Source organism: Fusarium sambucinum, chromosome III (genome assembly GCF_050947815.1).
Source record: "Fusarium sambucinum isolate potato_lamoka chromosome III, whole genome shotgun sequence".
NCBI classification, from domain to species: domain Eukaryota; kingdom Fungi; phylum Ascomycota; class Sordariomycetes; order Hypocreales; family Nectriaceae; genus Fusarium; species Fusarium sambucinum.
In genome coordinates, this window is record NC_139292.1 from 6,076,927 (window position 1) to 6,092,729 (window position 15,803).

A 15,803-nucleotide genomic window follows, 5' to 3' on the forward strand; every position below is an offset into this window, starting at 1 on the left:
GAAAGAAATGATGAAATGGAGAGAAGTATATTGGAAACTGTGATAAACTTAATTATCCAGTCTATGCGGGATATATTCTATTTCTGGTGATATCTACTATATAAGTTATCGCACATTGTTAGTAACGTACACTTTGAACTGTCTCTTCTAACCTCAGACTCAGAACTAGTAGGAGGGGTGTGATATGAGACATTTCAGCTATCTTTGTCGTCACGGCTCACGTGCCTTAGGTGCAAAGCCAACGAGAAGCTTAAACGCTTGTATCTGTACTTGCTTCTGGCGCAGATTGCCGAGGTCAAAGCTATGGAGATACGTACATGGTTATAGGAACCTGCCAGCCGCCGGTGGGACAACGCATTGAGAGAAAAAGCCCAACGTCAGTGGTCGCTTGCTGCCCCTCGTTCTACGGTAAGCTCTTGAACTTGGATGGCCCGTGCTCCTTCATGCTTGTAATGCAGGATCGCCCAATCTCTTCCCTCTTGGACTCTTTCAGGCCAGTCAGTAAAGTCTTATTGTCTAGGCTCCCTGTCATCTCCTACATATTCAGAACACAGGCCTTCCGTTTGTTCAGTCAAGGGATCCCTTGAAAGTGACCCCCCGCCACCTCTCCGTTCCGTTTCGTTTCGTTGCCTTGCGTTGGCTCGGACCGTTAGCGATCAAATCCAATACGCAACAGCCCTGAAGACGCTGACGACTTCCAGCCCACTTTAAAACGTATCTTCAGTGGCATCGCCAGATTTCCCAGTGACTGATGAACCTTGGTCTGGCTTGGTACTGTACCAGTAGGCAACAGGCCAGCGTTGCATCGTGTACCTTCCCACTACTGCTACCCTCCAGCTCTTGACCGACCGATCGTTCCGGGGGCCAAGGCTACCATCTACTTTGCCTACTAACTCTGCGTGCTGTGCTGTACTACAACTCAACGCAACGCCATTCTTCACAAGGCTACCTGCGAGTTGTACTCATCCACTAACTCAACTCCTCGCCCTGCATCGTCTACACGTTGCGCTCTTTCTTGTCGCTTCCATTGCCGCCTAACCTCCACCTGTTGGCCGCCTACCTAATCAAGTGCTTGCCCGGCTGTGCCGAAGATGGCGGGCAGTCTCTGTTTGCATGCGTCTTGACCTATTATCGCATCAGACTATTTCTTATTCCCCGCGTGACGCAACGATAAGCCTGAATTATTGCAAATAGAGAAGAGGCACGCCAATAAGATCCCTAAGCCCCGCGCAAAGAGTTCACCATGGCGTCGTCCAATCCATTCCGCAAGAGCGCTGCCTTTACGGTAGATACTGCTACTTTTCCAAACTCGACATCCTCCGCCGCCGCTCGTTTCCCATCTCTCGACGCATTCGAAACGGCATCTACTCCACCACCTCCGACTAGCTTCCAGCAAGCAGATGCCTCAGCAATTGACCACAACTCCAAGGTCACCAAGAAAGTTCGGGTTCTTTCCCCTCCGCCGCTCTCCCCCGACCCTCCCGAATGGGCATATACATCGCCTACCCTTGCGCAGTATGCTGTGAACCAGCAGAGCGAAAACGATCCTTTCGATGCAACATCCACAGATGACAGCGATCTTGAAACGGTGGCGGCTGCTGCCCGTAGACAAGCCCTGACTGGCGGTCAAGGTGCGGGAAATCCTTTCAGCAAGGCAACGCGAGACCTCGATTCGCCTATTGCCGAACAGAAACTTGAGCAAGAGCGCAAGGAAGAAGGATATGCGCTCAAGGTTGCCAATAAAGCTAAACACTCCTTGGACGTCAACTCTTTTAAGCGGTTACTCATGACTGGCAATTCGGAGTCGGACAAGGCTTTGGGACTGGCAGAGAATGACACGAGAGATCAGCTTTCTGCGCCTCGTAGATCATCACACGAAGCTCGAGAGGCATCCCTTATATCTCGAGATCCTTCCGACATCCCAGAAGATGAAATTGGTCAAGAGAGTGTTTCTGACTCAAGTGCATCAGCTCGAGTCGATTTAAAAAGCAGCAAGAAACCACCACCGCCACCTAGCTCACGGCATGGAAAGTCGATTAAGTTGAACTTGGTTGGAAACCAGACACCTCCAGAAGCTCTTGCGACCTTATCACCATCAGAAATCAACAAACCACTCCCACCTGCTCCCATCCGAAAGAGTTTGGACGAGGAAGGCGAGTCTCCATTTGACCGCGAGGCAGCTGGCAAGGTCTCGGGGACCGATGCTGATACGGGTGTTACATCGCCGGGACGTTCAGGTGGTGAACGAAAGGCAGTCCCAGCACCACCACCACGAAGAGGGCATGCGAGAGCAGAAAGCAAAGCGAATACTGCACAGCATCACATACAGAAAGACGAGAATCTGTCTCGAACATCGTCTATGAGATCTCGGCCGGGACATAAACGTCAAAACTCGCAAGCTGGAGCCCCTCCACCACCACCACGGAGGTCTCATGTCTCAAAGCATTCCACCCAGTTACCGACAGGTACGAACTCCAGCTTTGCAGATCTCAGCCAATCGTCCTCTTCTCCAGCCCCGTCTCTAGATGTTGACTTGAGTACGACTTCGACCCCATCACAGCTACGTCAAGGCTCGACGCTCGACCTGACATCCCCTCGAGATGGACAGCATCCGACACCAAAGTCTTCGGCTCCTCCACCACCACCTGCGCGAAACACTTCCGTTAGACGGCCCGCTAGTATTCGAAGTGTTGAAAGCAGCAGCAGGCGAGTTTCATTTGAAGCAAAACCGTATAATCAGATGGCTCCGCCCCCACCTCCTCGAAGACAACGAGGTAGCAGTAAAGGTAGTATAGATGGACCAAGAAGGACAAGTCTTGATAGTGTAGGCAGGGCTGAATCTATTCAAGTTCCCGAGGAGGAGCATGACGCGGTGCCAGAGATGATTGGTTCAGGTCACACATCACCAAAAGCAACGAATGAGCCAGGAAAGAGCTTTGACATCTTGGCTGATCTCGACGCCCTTCAAAGGGAAGTAGATGCATTGAGGGGCAAGCTAGGATGACAAGGAACGCGTACGATGAAGTTACATGGAATGGAAGGATGGTGGAATGTCGATGGTTGTACAAGAAGAGCGTGGCAATATGCAGTTGAAGCTCCAGTCTCACTGTGAGCCAAAGAGGAGCAGAATATTATACAGATGTGATATTATGCGGGCGTTTTCATGGAAAGGACTCTGGTATGTTAGAGCCGTGTGATTGGTCTCGATTTATGTCTGTACGGGAAAGGTGTTGTAGAAGCAGCTTAAGATGTAAGGGGTGTACTGCAGCTGAGTTGCCAGAAGCAGGCAGGCATGCATTCGAAGCTTTAGCATAATGGATGGATGGATGGATACTTGGTGATCACGATGAGCCTGAGTTTTTGTAATGTGTGTGTTTCCACCTTGAACTTTGGCTTTGAATGTGTTGTGTTGTGTTACTCAGACACAGCCACACAGTCTCTATCGATGTACTTAGATATGAGTCGTCGGGGACCCCATGTTGCGTGCTAAGTTAGTTGTAGTTTGGCGTCTTGAACCCGAAGGATCCGCGATGACTTGAGGCGTATGACCTTGGGTGCGATGTAATGCTTATACATGGATAAATAGTCATAGTATGTGTTTATACGACGAAGGAAGCACATTAATAAACCCGACACTAGTAATTAGATCAACAATCGGGCATTGAGTTTCATCATCAACCAGCTTCATTTTCTCGTCTCTGTACAAGTCACAATCGTTTGTTGTCAATCTCGTTTGTGTCAGGTCGCATTGGGCAAAATGATCAACATGGTGAGAGGTCAGAGGAGAAGAGGGGGAGGGGCAAGTCTGGCATCGTCCTTTGATTATGATTGGAAGAAGCAATGATCATCGCTGCGACTAGGGGAATTTTGGCAGAAGGGCGCACGGAAATGGAGGGTTCTTTTATTCGAGAAGCTTGGGGTTGGCGTCAGGGATCATTTATTAAACTGTCACCACCGCCTCGTTTACAGGGCGAAGATGGAGGGAGTCGGTGAGGGGGGCCAGAGAATTGGTCAGAGCACGACAGATGTTTATTTATTCATTCATATTAAAGATACATAGTTACATGTTTGTCTGTCAAAGAGATTGATTTCTAATACAACCCAGAAAGAGTTGATATGACTGGCACAAAGCTGTCCATCAAGAAGACGGTTTTCTATCGTTCGCGCAGTCAACACATCAAGTATCGTCATGTTTCAAATGAACAAACGGCTACTAATACATACTTCGGCACATGTACCGCAACCAACCCAAAAACAGACTGGATAAGCGACCCATGCTTTACTACGGTACTTATGCCTTGGTAGTATAACATAACTAAGCAATGGGGACCCTCACATGGATCCATGAGACCAAAAGCCGACCGTTCCCCTCTTTTCAACGGCTCCGTTCTAATGGTAGCTAAGTTGAAACACTATGGGGGAGCTCATGGATGGGTGAATGGATGTATGTATGGGTGCCTCGCTTTAAAGAGATCCCTATCACGACACGACAGCTCAGGTCGTGTCACGCTTGAATGAGCATGTAACTCTACTAGGTACTAAAAGGTATATCCTTCATCAAGGTATATCAATCCAACTTGGGCACCTTAGCGATCTACTTTAACCTGGCAAGGTAGCATCCGCCTTATCTCACCTCGTCCCTCTTGCTCCTCCTCCTCTCCTCTCTCAAACCTTACTCTTCTTCTTGTTTCCCTCGCTTTTATAACTACTCCATCTTCCCTTCTTCTCAAGCGCTTGACTTCCCCCTTATTTAACAATCCTTTCTTAATTCTTACTTCTTTTCTTGACTATTGTTGATCCCAATTTCTGTATCTAAGACTTTGTCTACCTCGGCTTCTGTCTACACTTACATGCCTCTCCACTTCGCATCCCGCTTCTTCCGTGCTATATCATTACACTGGCCCCCTTGTTAAATCGTACAACAAACCCTCATATTTTCGTCACTTCCTCAAACCAAAAATGTGCTACTCCAATCTTGGTACTCTCGTCTGCCAAGCCTGTGGTCGTCGTGTAGGCGAACAGCCCGTGGGAACTTCACCTTGCCTCGCTATCTGCGGCAAATACGTCTCGCGCGTCACTGGCACCGTCGTCAGTGGTGAATGCGGCGTCTGCAGCGAAGCAAAGGAGCACAGGACCCAACTTACCACGAGGCTCAACCGTGCTTTTAGCAAGTGACGCATTGCGGCATTATCCCAATTCATTAGACCATACCCTCCCAAGCCATCTATCTGCAAGGTACCTCAACTTGCTACGACATACAATGGTAAGCTCTGCTTACACCTCATTGGCAAAAGGGACCCCTGGACTGACGTGTCAGGCAGGGGTAACATTCAGGCTCTATGAACTTGAGTTGAGGTAAATGGTCTGGCTTGGGACTCGGCTTCCACGATATGGTTATATCCGTTCGAAAGCCGACACTCATACAAAGAGACCATACCGCACACTGGTTTTTTTTCGTTTGGTTCCCTTTCACGCTTTACGACTCATGCTCTTACGATATGCACGGCGGCGTTCATAGCATATGCCCACTTTGGCCTTTTGGTTTGCGACTTGGATGGAGTATGGAAGAGAGGTCTGCGAGCCCAGCGTGGAACAGGTGTACAACACTGGCTCACAATTTTTGTCATTTTCTTTACTATACCCAAGATGGTCGTTGTTCAACGAGTTCCCAATAACCATGTTTCTTGTTCACCATGTGCCACGCGGCACGACATCGTGTGGAGTCTTTGTCATGGGACCTTGATGCAAAACGACGGTGTGCAACCGACTAACGTGATAAGTAGCGCACACTATATAGTAGCTGGCTCATTGACCGAGGTTATAGAGTTGTACTATTATCGTTGATCGTAATGTTGTGCATTATTTTCCTTTGGGTAATTGAAATATCGATGTCATTTTTCCTAAACCCAGAACCATCTGCATCTGTAGGTTTATATATACAAACATAAATCAATAGCCAAAATCGATTCCCTAAACCTCTAGCCTGCAAGCAAACCATCGTATCTAACCTAGGTATTTTGAGATTCAATACCAAAGTAGATATGTTTATTTTATGTCCCCACCCATATTTGCTCCGGGCGCCGGGTGACAAACCAAGACTTATAAGGTCATTCATAAACCTACAAACCCTCGTACAAATGTTGCTGCAGATGGTATGGAAGTGAACAGGACAGTGATTGTTCCAAACAGACTCATAGACAAACTCGACAAAGCCGCAGCTCGAGGGTCAGTCCGTAACAGCACAGACGTTGCGATGGCGCTCGAGTTAACGCCCAGTGTCACTCCGCGAGTCACGTAATCATCATCGGGAACTTGCAGCCAGCGCAATATACGCCCTCCAAGTACAGCACCCAGAATTCCACTGATGATAGCCAACGCAGCTGCTGTATTGACATCGCCACCGAGATTCACAGTCGCGGGTACGGCGAGTGCGAGTGTCAGACTGCGCGATGCAAATGCGAGACTGCGGGCTGCCGAGATGCCGCATGCGTAACACAAGGGCGGGTATGCCAGCAGAGAACCCACGCTGATGGCAACGTTTGGCACGACAATGGAGATGAAATGCGTACGAAGCTCACGACGGTACTGAAACATGGGTAAGGCGAGGGCCACGATGCTGGCGTCGAGAAGAGTGCCAAAGACGTCTCCTGCGCCGGGAAGGAGATCCTGCTTCTGTGCTGCGCGGCGCCATAACTCTATGTACTTTGCTCCAGTACGGTATGCGTGAAGTGTAGATGTCAAGCTATCGCTGCGAATTGCTGCAAGTGCCCATATGACGAACACAGTCGCGAAAGACGATACTAGAACTGGATGGAGGAGCTGTTTCCACTTTGGAGGAATGGCCATGGCAGCAAACCAAGCGAGAACGTTGACAGCCAAATGAATGGGCATAGCGTAACCAGTCGAGTAATATATAGGCATGCCAATAAAGAAAAACAGTCCCACGAATGTCGCTACATCAATGTTTGCTGAAATACGCGCAGCCCACAACTCGACCTTGGGCGGCGGCAAAGGAATTTGTAAGAGGACAGTAGGTATGCTGAGAGATTCAACTGAATTATCAGGAACGTTACCATTCGAGTAGTGATGTTCCTGGAGCCGTAACTGTGGTGGAGTCTGAGGACGGGATGGCGCTGCCGAGGCTGGCCCTGAACTCGGCACTGATGCAGATATAAGGGGAATCTGCGAACCAGTATGGGAGATACTTGTACGGCGTGAGATAGCAGGAGTTTGGATCTCACATATCGGAATGTCTGGAGTCTGGCGACCGAGTTCTTCAGCTCGCTGAGATTTGGAACGTCTTGAAACGCCGAGAGCAAGTTGAAGAGTGCGAGTGATCCAGGCTACCAGAGCCATCATGACAAAGAAGCCGATAACTACTAGAGTTAGACATGTATCGAGAATTTTGTCATATTCCCAACTTACTGAAAATTGCAATGATGATCATGACCTCGACAATTCCTATGGGTGGACTCAGAGGTAGGAGGACAAATGATGGTGTAAAGAAGACGCCCATCCATCGAAGTGACCAGCCAGCCTAGAGATATCAGAGCTGATTGCATAGTAGGTGAGGCTGCCATTGACTTACGGGCACATCGATAATATTGATCAACTCTCTCGTTTTATGAGTCCCTAATAATGACTCACTGGCGATAAGGGCAAGGAATAGCAACATCATGCAAGTGACAGAAGCAGGGAATGCAACATTGAAATTGTGGAATAGTGAATCGATTCCAAAACAAGCTGCAAGCATTACTGTGATTCCTAATGGTACATAGAACCAGGCACGTAGGAGTTTGGTGCTGTTGTTTTTGGCAGCCTGTATCCCGCAATTAGAAATGTGTTTCCTTGTGAAAGTGATGTTCATACCAATCTGATGGCTTGGGCCAATTGAATAACATCGTTGGACTTTATTGTCATTTTGCCGTGTGTGCATGTATTAAACTCGTCATATTTCATCGAGGGAGCGTATAAAGTGAGCTGGCCCAGTACCGAACGCCCGAAGACCCTGGTCATGTGTGTTAGTGTCGGCGATCCTTCCGTCATCAATTATCAAAATAAGAACCTTTAAATTCGACAATTTATTATCGAAAATAGGCACATAAAAGATAGGATTCTAACTATCGCGTTCTATTTTTGTCTGCAGCCCTCTATTTATGATTCGGCCTCTGCGCGGGAGGTTCGGGTAATCGTTCTGAGGATACAATCAGAAAGATAAGGAACGGACTTGAACTACCGTGATGTGATTATGGCAAGGAGCAACTGACGATGCCCTTCTTGTGCACAGTATATAGCAGGAACGGCTTTCAGGTTACGTACTTACCTACTAAATGCGTGATGTATTGGCCATTAACCACAGAGATGGTTTTCCCAACTGCAAATCCTTCGCTTCCCTGATATTATTACTCAATTCCGACCTTAGTTATCACCTGATCATCATATCATATCTCCCTTGACGATCTCTTTACCAAGTATGTGATGTTCAAACCGGTCCGACGTCGATGATATGAATTCTTCTTCAACTCGTGCAGAAAACCTACAAACGACTAAGGAAACCTCGAATACAATCAACACCTACCTCACACCTGGGTATGGGGGAAGCCGAACACGTCGTTGCGCATCGAGGCATCAAAATGCTTCAAAAATACGTCAACGGCAGATTGAATGCGGCTCTGAAGAGATAGACATTGCTCTGCATGGTCCGTCTTTCAATATGATGAACCAAGACCAAGCTATGCAGTCTTGTCCAGAACTGGGCTGTCAGCATAGCCATTCGTGGGTAAGCTTACTTGACTATGATCTGTGCAGAATCTCTTGTTGAAACAGGATTATGCAGCATTCGGCCCCATCTTCTAGAGACCCTCATAGCAACACTTACCAAAGCAGCCCTTTGTCCCAACCATCAACTCCGACGAGTCTACTGCATCGGCTGGATGGTCGCCTTCGACAAGCGTACTTTGAATCTCCCTTTGGATCAAGTCGATCGCTGTCCGTTTCTTCACTGGACGACTCAGCAGACGATTCCAGATCCCAAGCTGGCAAAGAGCGCAGACGAAGGGCACGCGACTCAGAAGTTAATCGACATCACAGCAACTCGTCAGATGACGATTCGGCATCGGTACCGATCATGTCGGCTCCGGCAGTTCACGAAGGAACCCGTCAGTTGGCTGTAGCGGGGGTAGTCTTGGGGGCATTAGAGCTTGACCGGCTGAGCCTCATGGCGAGAGTAGACGAAGAAAAGGGGGAGTTCAGATCTAGATCCCAGTCCAAGTCAAAGCAGAAACAAAAGTCAGGTACAGAAGAGGCATAACGTCGAGTTGGCAGGGGGGGTTTCCTATCCGAGCCAGCTTGGTCTGCAACTCTTGTCGATCATTGGATGAGGCATGGATGCCTCGATTCATTAGGTACGCAGCATAGCTCAGCTGTATCGGTATACAATCAACACACCCCGAATTAATTATCGGCAAGATTGTTTATGGACCCGAAACCACCCAAATCAGGCCAATGTTTCTCATGCATTCAAGTGCCACTTGTTTGCACTTGATTCAATTGGTGATAGTTCAAGGGTCGTGGGATGCCTCGGTTCCGGGGTCAAAAGCTGGGGTATAGTGAGTTAGTGACTGAGGGGCCGGCTCCGGTTCGCGTCGGATGACTTCATCTAGTGGACTTCTATTGCCGGCGCCCTTTCGTCAGTCAACTTGAGCCCCGAATTGCTTCACCTTTAAAACTACTCGATTCCGCCCGGCGATCTCGTTCGGTTGCAAACAACAACCAATTCGACCTACAGCCTCTCCCACATAATGTTTCGCCCTATCCTCAGACAATGCGCTCAAAGAGCCGCCACTCCTCTGCGGTCATGCGCTACACGAACATTTGCCTCGGCACCAGGGCCAAGCTTTAACTGGGAGGATCCCTTGGCCTCCAATAACCTCTTAACTGAGGAGGAACGGGCGATTGGAGATACTGCAGAGAGATACTGCCAGGAACAATTATTGCCCCGCGTTCTGAGTGAGTTACTTACAACTCCATTTTCACCGGGACTGTGCTGATGTTCATGTCTCTTAGAGGCCTACCGTGACGAATCCTACGATCCCAAGATTCTCGAGGAGATGGGTGAGCTCGGACTGTTGGGCGCTACAATCGAGGGTTATGAGTGTGCAGGCGTTTCTTCTGTTGCTGGCGGTCTAATCACCAGAGCTGTGGAGAGAGTCGACAGCGGCTACCGATCTGGCATGTCCGTTCAGTCTTCATTGGTGATGGGTGGTATATACGAGCATGGATCTGCTGAGCAGAAGGAGAGGTTTCTCCCTAAAATGGCCAAAGGCAAGATGCTAGGTGCTTTTGGTCTAACAGAACCCAACCATGGCAGTGACCCTGGAAGTATGGAGACGGTGGCCAAGCCACACCCTACCAAGAAGGGTTACTACTCTCTAAGCGGCGCAAAGACATGGATCACCAACAGTCCCATCGCAGACGTGTTGATGGTGTGGGCAAAGCTGCAAGAGACTGGCAAGATTCGGGGTTTCCTAGTAGAACGCAAGGACTGCCCACCAGGGACCCTCGAGACACCAGCCATCAAGGACAAGAACGGACTTCGTGCTTCCATCACGGGCATGATCCAGCTCGACAACTGCCCCGTACCAGAAAACAACATGTTCCCTGAAGTTGAGGGTCTCAGGGGTCCCTTCAGTTGTTTGAATAACGCTCGATATGGCATTGCAATGGGTGTTATGGGCGCTCTGGAGGACTGTCTCGCCCGCGCTCGAACATATTCTCTTGAACGAAAGCAGTTCAAGGGTAACCCTCTTGCCAGATACCAGCTTGTGCAAAAGAAACTCGCCGATGCATCAACAGATGCTGCCTACGGCACACTCGCCGCCATCCAGGTTGGTCGTCTCAAGGATGAGGGCAAGGCAACACCTGAGATGATCAGCATGGTGAAGCGACAGAACTGTGATACTGCTTTACGAAACGCACGTCTCCTCCAGGAGATCTTTGGAGGTAATGCGGCCAGCGATGAGTACATGATTGGTCGCCATGTGGCAAACCTGTTTGTGACTCAGACATATGAGGGCCAAAGTGATATTCACAGTACGTTTTACTGCCTTATTCAAAATTTTGACAATTGCTTACAAACATATCACAGGTCTTATTCTTGGTCGAGCTATCACTGGTATCCAAGCGTTTGTGTAAAACATGAAAATAATTGGTAAGGGGGCGAATATAAATGCATACCCGTATTATAGATGCTTGGAAATCAGAACATAATCCGCAAACGTATGCTATCCAATCACGTATTCTGTTCTTGATGGTTCTCAAACAAAGCTGCATGAAAAACGGTCATGTCTAGCTGCATCACTAGCCGACATGGATGTCTGGTTTTCCTCCTTTATTTTGACCTCCGACGCTTGGTATTGAATACCCACTTGGTTTGTTGTTAAAGAGAAACCCTCAACCCTCACCGTAGTCCAAACTAAGTGACGTCGTTTGCAACATGCCATCCACAACTTTGAGGCCAATACTAGACTTGTAGGGAACGAACCGGCGATGCCGCTCGGGCGTCTGCATCCGCATCCGGGTCCAGGCACGGGAGGCTTTGACTGTGCACTTTGCTTCTTACCGTGATCCCCATGGTATGTAAATACCTAGGGGTAGTAGGCGCAGTCAGAGTAGCCGTACTTACTAAATGACGTTTGACTACCTAGGTACATAGTAGAGAGATGAATCATGAGCAAAAATAGCAGAATCATGTGGAATCCCCATAACAAAGAATATGGTTTTCCTTGCCGACTTCGGCCGCCACTTGTACTGTACATGTAGTCCATTTAGTATTACTCACCACTGCTGAACTTGGGCTTCAGCCGTGTAGTTCAGACGATGCCTAGGCCATTCCTCTATGTAACAAGTGATGGTAAATAATCGGTTGATAATTACAAGTCATCGAAACCGGGCGAAGGATATGGCGACAGTCGGTAACGAAACTAAGCCTACTACATGCTGGCTGCTGTTATGATGCCCTCCACTGTTATCAAAGCCCAACGTAAAAATCTGTAGCCATGGAGCTGTTAGTGCTCGGGTACCACTAAGCACTGATTCGCTCCCCAACCTAAAAGTTAGTGGCGGTGTCCTCCATTTCAGCGGGCTGAGGCCCATATGTGGCCCAGTCACAGCATTCGAGCGCCTGAAAACCCTGACTTTTCGGGCTTCCAGAATCCAGCCAGGCTACAAGGGCAGGTGCCAACGCAGCCACTCACTCCTTCCGCTTGTTCTTTGTTGACCCTCCTGCTCCTGGCTTGGTTCCCCCCCTCCACTCTCCTGCCTGCTCCTCCCACTTCTCAGGTTTCCTACCTTCCCGACCCCATTCTGAACGAACCATCTTCCTCCAAATCCCGCCTCTTCTACTCTTTCAGCCTTGACCGAATTTCTTTACGCTGACATATAGTCGACAATCCAGCAAACTTCTCTCCCTCAACACATAAATACGACTTGGTCTCCTGTTTTGTTACATCAGGACGACCTCTTCTTTGCAAATCGTGCGTTACCTCGAATCCTACCCTTCTTTCTCCCGACCGCTCGTCTTGACAACCCCTCGACTAACGCTTGTCTCAACCCTAGAACGAACGCGATAACTCGCAACACCTATCTTAGATACCCCCTTCTACACATCAAAATGGCTCTTAAGCGTATTAACAAGGAGTTGACTGATCTCGGCCGGTAAGTTCGCTCTCGTACAGAGTCTGAGGGGTCAACCTGGAAGCCCAAGACGTCAGGTGGGGGCAACTTGGTAAGCGGGGTCTTGAGTGACGACCTGCGATACCATACCGAAAACCTTCGATGGCGTTGAGCCCTCACGACTATCTCGTCTTCACGATGAACATATGCTGATTCCCCCCGCAGAGATCCTCCCTCTTCCTGCTCCGCTGGCCCTGTTGGCGAAGATCTGGTAGGCATTCCCCCACACCGATAAGCATGTGGCTGTCAAAGTCGCCATGGCTACGGGAAGTCTCCGTCCTGCTCCATGCAGGACACATTCGATCACGCGACTAACATGCATGAATAGTTTCACTGGCAAGCTACGATTATGGGTCCTGTAAGCTTTTCCCCCGACTTAGTATGAGGATGCGCTGCCGAGCAATATGGCTGGCTTATGGGCGGACGAAGCCCTCAGCCGCATGCCGGTGCATCCGTGTCCTCATCCTCAACCAGCAAACAAGAAAGAAACATTTTGGCTGACTAGAAATCTTAGTCTGACTCCCCTTACTCCGGCGGTGTCTTCTTCCTTGCGATTCACTTCCCCACCGACTACCCCTTCAAGCCTCCCAAGGTCAACTTCACCACACGCATCTACCACCCCAACATCAACTCCAACGGAAGCATCTGTTTGGACATTCTCCGAGATCAGTGGAGCCCTGCTCTGACCATCTCCAAAGGTATTTCGACGCTGAGAACCTCTTTGGTTACTTCTGAGTACTAACATGTCAACTAGTTCTTCTGTCCATCTGCTCAATGCTAACGGATCCTAACCCTGACGACCCTCTGGTGCCTGAGATCGCCCATGTCTACAAGACTGACCGACCCCGATACGAGGCCACAGCCCGAGAGTGGACTCGAAAGTACGCCATTTAAATGACGACATGGACGAAGGCGGTTGGACCTTGAGTCGATTTGTTTCCCCTATCATGAGCGACGTGAAACGATCGAGTGGAAGCTTCGCACGGTGTTGCGATATGGCTTTAGTCGGCGTGACCTAGAAGGATGTTTTTGCCTGTATCGAGGCTTCAACTGCGGTTGACGAGACAGCAAGCAACGCTGAAGGGAGGAAAGACACCAGACAAACAGACTAGTTATTAAGGGATATCATGCAGCTGGATTTTAGGTTTGCATTGACGATGTGTTTTTGGCATCCAGAAACAGGCAGCGTATACAATTTGTCTCTTCAACCAGTAATGGCTTGGCTGTGAATGTGCCGTGATGATTGCAAATGTTGGTGACATGCTGAATACTTGATGCCCAGGCGCGAACAATGACCTAATGGAGCCCAGCAGTGGCCACTTGAGTAAGAATACTGCGTCTATGATGCACGGGAGTTAAGCGCTAACAGGGTCATGGTTTATGACGAGAAAGGTAGCATGGAGCGCACTACTGGTCAGGGACTCGAATTTGGGCATGTCTCGAGATCCAGTGTGGAGATCACAACAATGCTTGTATGGTTGATTTGTTTGATGTCTTTGGAAGAGAAGATGTAATGGTTCTGGGGCCACGTGCAGGACTGTAGTGGCGAGTTGAGAACAGTCTTGGCAAGTAACTGCCAAGTTGAGTTTACGACTCGTGAGGATACGTGATGTGAAGATATCCATAGACAATAATGACAGTGCCGAGATGGTACATGTCTCGGATGGGGGACTGAAACGCAATGAGACAAAGCTGCAACGGGCTGCTGATATGGGCCATAGGTTTGTTCATGATGTTTCCAAAACTTTGGAGAGGCAAGTTTGGGGATACGAAGGCTTGTTGTGGTTTTTGGAAACAATTATGGATCGGAGAATTTTGGATCTTGCTTAGATGTGAGACGGGGGAGGTCGTCTTGACTTTGGATATCGCTGTCAATGCAACATTAAGATGTTTAGTTATCGAGAGCGCAGGGGGCGTAATCAGAAACCCATCCTATAGTATCTTAGATAACTGTTAAGCTCTTCCCCCCTTTGCACTTTCATGCCTAGAGATCAAGCTGTGATATCCTCGGAGTCCTGTTGTAGGTGAAGTTTCTACTATCTGCAGGCCTCCTCCATGACTGTCTCGGTTCGCACTAGCAAGGATATTAGATGTCAACGCCTGTTGATGGAGATGATTAAGTTAAGCCCTTGCTTCTCGATCCCGCGTAAGTAATTAAGTCTTCAGCAGATAGATTAATAATTAATCGTTGCCCTACGGATAGTATCGATGCCTTCAGGATGTACGGATATCTCTTGATATGAACAGCTGGGGATAGTTACGCGCCTCACTGGTCGTGCCACTCATCGGCCGAGATTTGAAAGCGTGACCCCACTCTCGGTGCGACATGCCAGGGAGAGCTAGGTCTTGTCAAACCTGTAACACCGGGGTTTCAGACCAGACCAGACGTGGCCAGGCATTGATAACAGCCAATCATTCATGGTTTTTGATGATTTACGAGGAAAAGGCTCATGCCATATTTTGCTGGCCATGAGGTGATTACTTCAGTTTATCAAGATGGGGGTTTTTTTTTTTTTGACTGGATATTTAATAACTCTTAATCTCCACTGTCTACAGGCTCTAGTCCCCAGAGGCTAAAATTTGTAGTTGTGTAATGTCCCGTTCCCCCTGATCTGACGCAGTCCCAACTTCTGGACCCTTGGTTGGAACCATGCCTGACACAGAACAACTCCTTGAATGGCGTGTTTTTACTCTTAAGTCTGAACCTCACAGGGACAAAAGAGTTCTTGCAGCCTCTCGCTAGAATGTTATAGGTGCATGCCAAGCGCTAACCCCGGACACTCGTTGTCTGTGCCTGGTATCAAGTCCGTCCACCAAACTCCGTTTTTTCCCTCTCATTCCCTGGAGCATATCCCGTAGAAAGGGAAAAGGGTAGTAGCAATAAGATATACTTACGTAGTACTATTACAGCAGCTAAGACCCGGGTTCCATTGTTTGAGCTTTCCATCACTTAGTTCTAAGAAACCCTTGCTTCTTTCCTCCTCTTCCTATTCTCTCTCCCATTCATTCCTTTTTCCATCTTCCTGCTTGGGCCGTGACGGTGAGATGAGCATATCTCTTCTCTATATGTT

At 48.7% G+C, this 15,803-nt stretch overlaps 5 protein-coding genes across 5 annotated transcripts; 4 read left to right on the forward strand and 1 right to left on the reverse strand.

The window, feature by feature from the left end:
- Positions 1-1,243: 1,243 nt before the first annotated feature.
- Positions 1,244-3,004, forward strand: FSST1_012180 (uncharacterized protein; the record flags this gene model as incomplete). The annotated part of the gene is made up of 1 exon (XM_083235383.1): positions 1,244-3,004. One exon carries the CDS (start codon positions 1,244-1,246, stop codon positions 3,002-3,004), a length of 1,761 nt encoding a protein of 586 aa, XP_083081876.1.
- A 1,955-nt stretch (positions 3,005-4,959) lies between these two features.
- FSST1_012181 (uncharacterized protein) lies at positions 4,960-5,175 on the forward strand (the record flags this gene model as incomplete). Its single annotated transcript, XM_083235384.1, has 1 exon — positions 4,960-5,175. One exon carries the CDS (start codon positions 4,960-4,962, stop codon positions 5,173-5,175), a length of 216 nt encoding a protein of 71 aa, XP_083081877.1.
- Positions 5,176-6,111: 936 nt separating this feature from the next.
- On the reverse strand, positions 6,112-7,920 carry FSST1_012182 (LrgB-like family-domain-containing protein; the record flags this gene model as incomplete). Its single annotated transcript, XM_083235385.1, has 4 exons — positions 6,112-7,379; positions 7,426-7,537; positions 7,589-7,819; positions 7,870-7,920. The coding sequence occupies 4 exons, from the start codon at positions 7,918-7,920 to the stop codon at positions 6,112-6,114; spliced, it is 1,662 nt and encodes a 553-aa protein (XP_083081878.1).
- Positions 7,921-9,800: 1,880 nt separating this feature from the next.
- On the forward strand, positions 9,801-11,193 carry FSST1_012183 (acyl-CoA dehydrogenase/oxidase; the record flags this gene model as incomplete). Its single annotated transcript, XM_083235386.1, has 3 exons — positions 9,801-10,008; positions 10,066-11,091; positions 11,147-11,193. The coding sequence occupies 3 exons, from the start codon at positions 9,801-9,803 to the stop codon at positions 11,191-11,193; spliced, it is 1,281 nt and encodes a 426-aa protein (XP_083081879.1).
- A 1,477-nt stretch (positions 11,194-12,670) lies between these two features.
- FSST1_012184 (ubiquitin-conjugating enzyme/RWD-like protein) lies at positions 12,671-13,626 on the forward strand (the record flags this gene model as incomplete). The annotated part of the gene is made up of 5 exons (XM_083235387.1): positions 12,671-12,714; positions 12,898-12,943; positions 13,061-13,090; positions 13,247-13,430; positions 13,487-13,626. 5 exons carry the CDS (start codon positions 12,671-12,673, stop codon positions 13,624-13,626), a joined length of 444 nt encoding a protein of 147 aa, XP_083081880.1.
- Between the last annotated feature and the right edge of the window lie 2,177 nt (positions 13,627-15,803).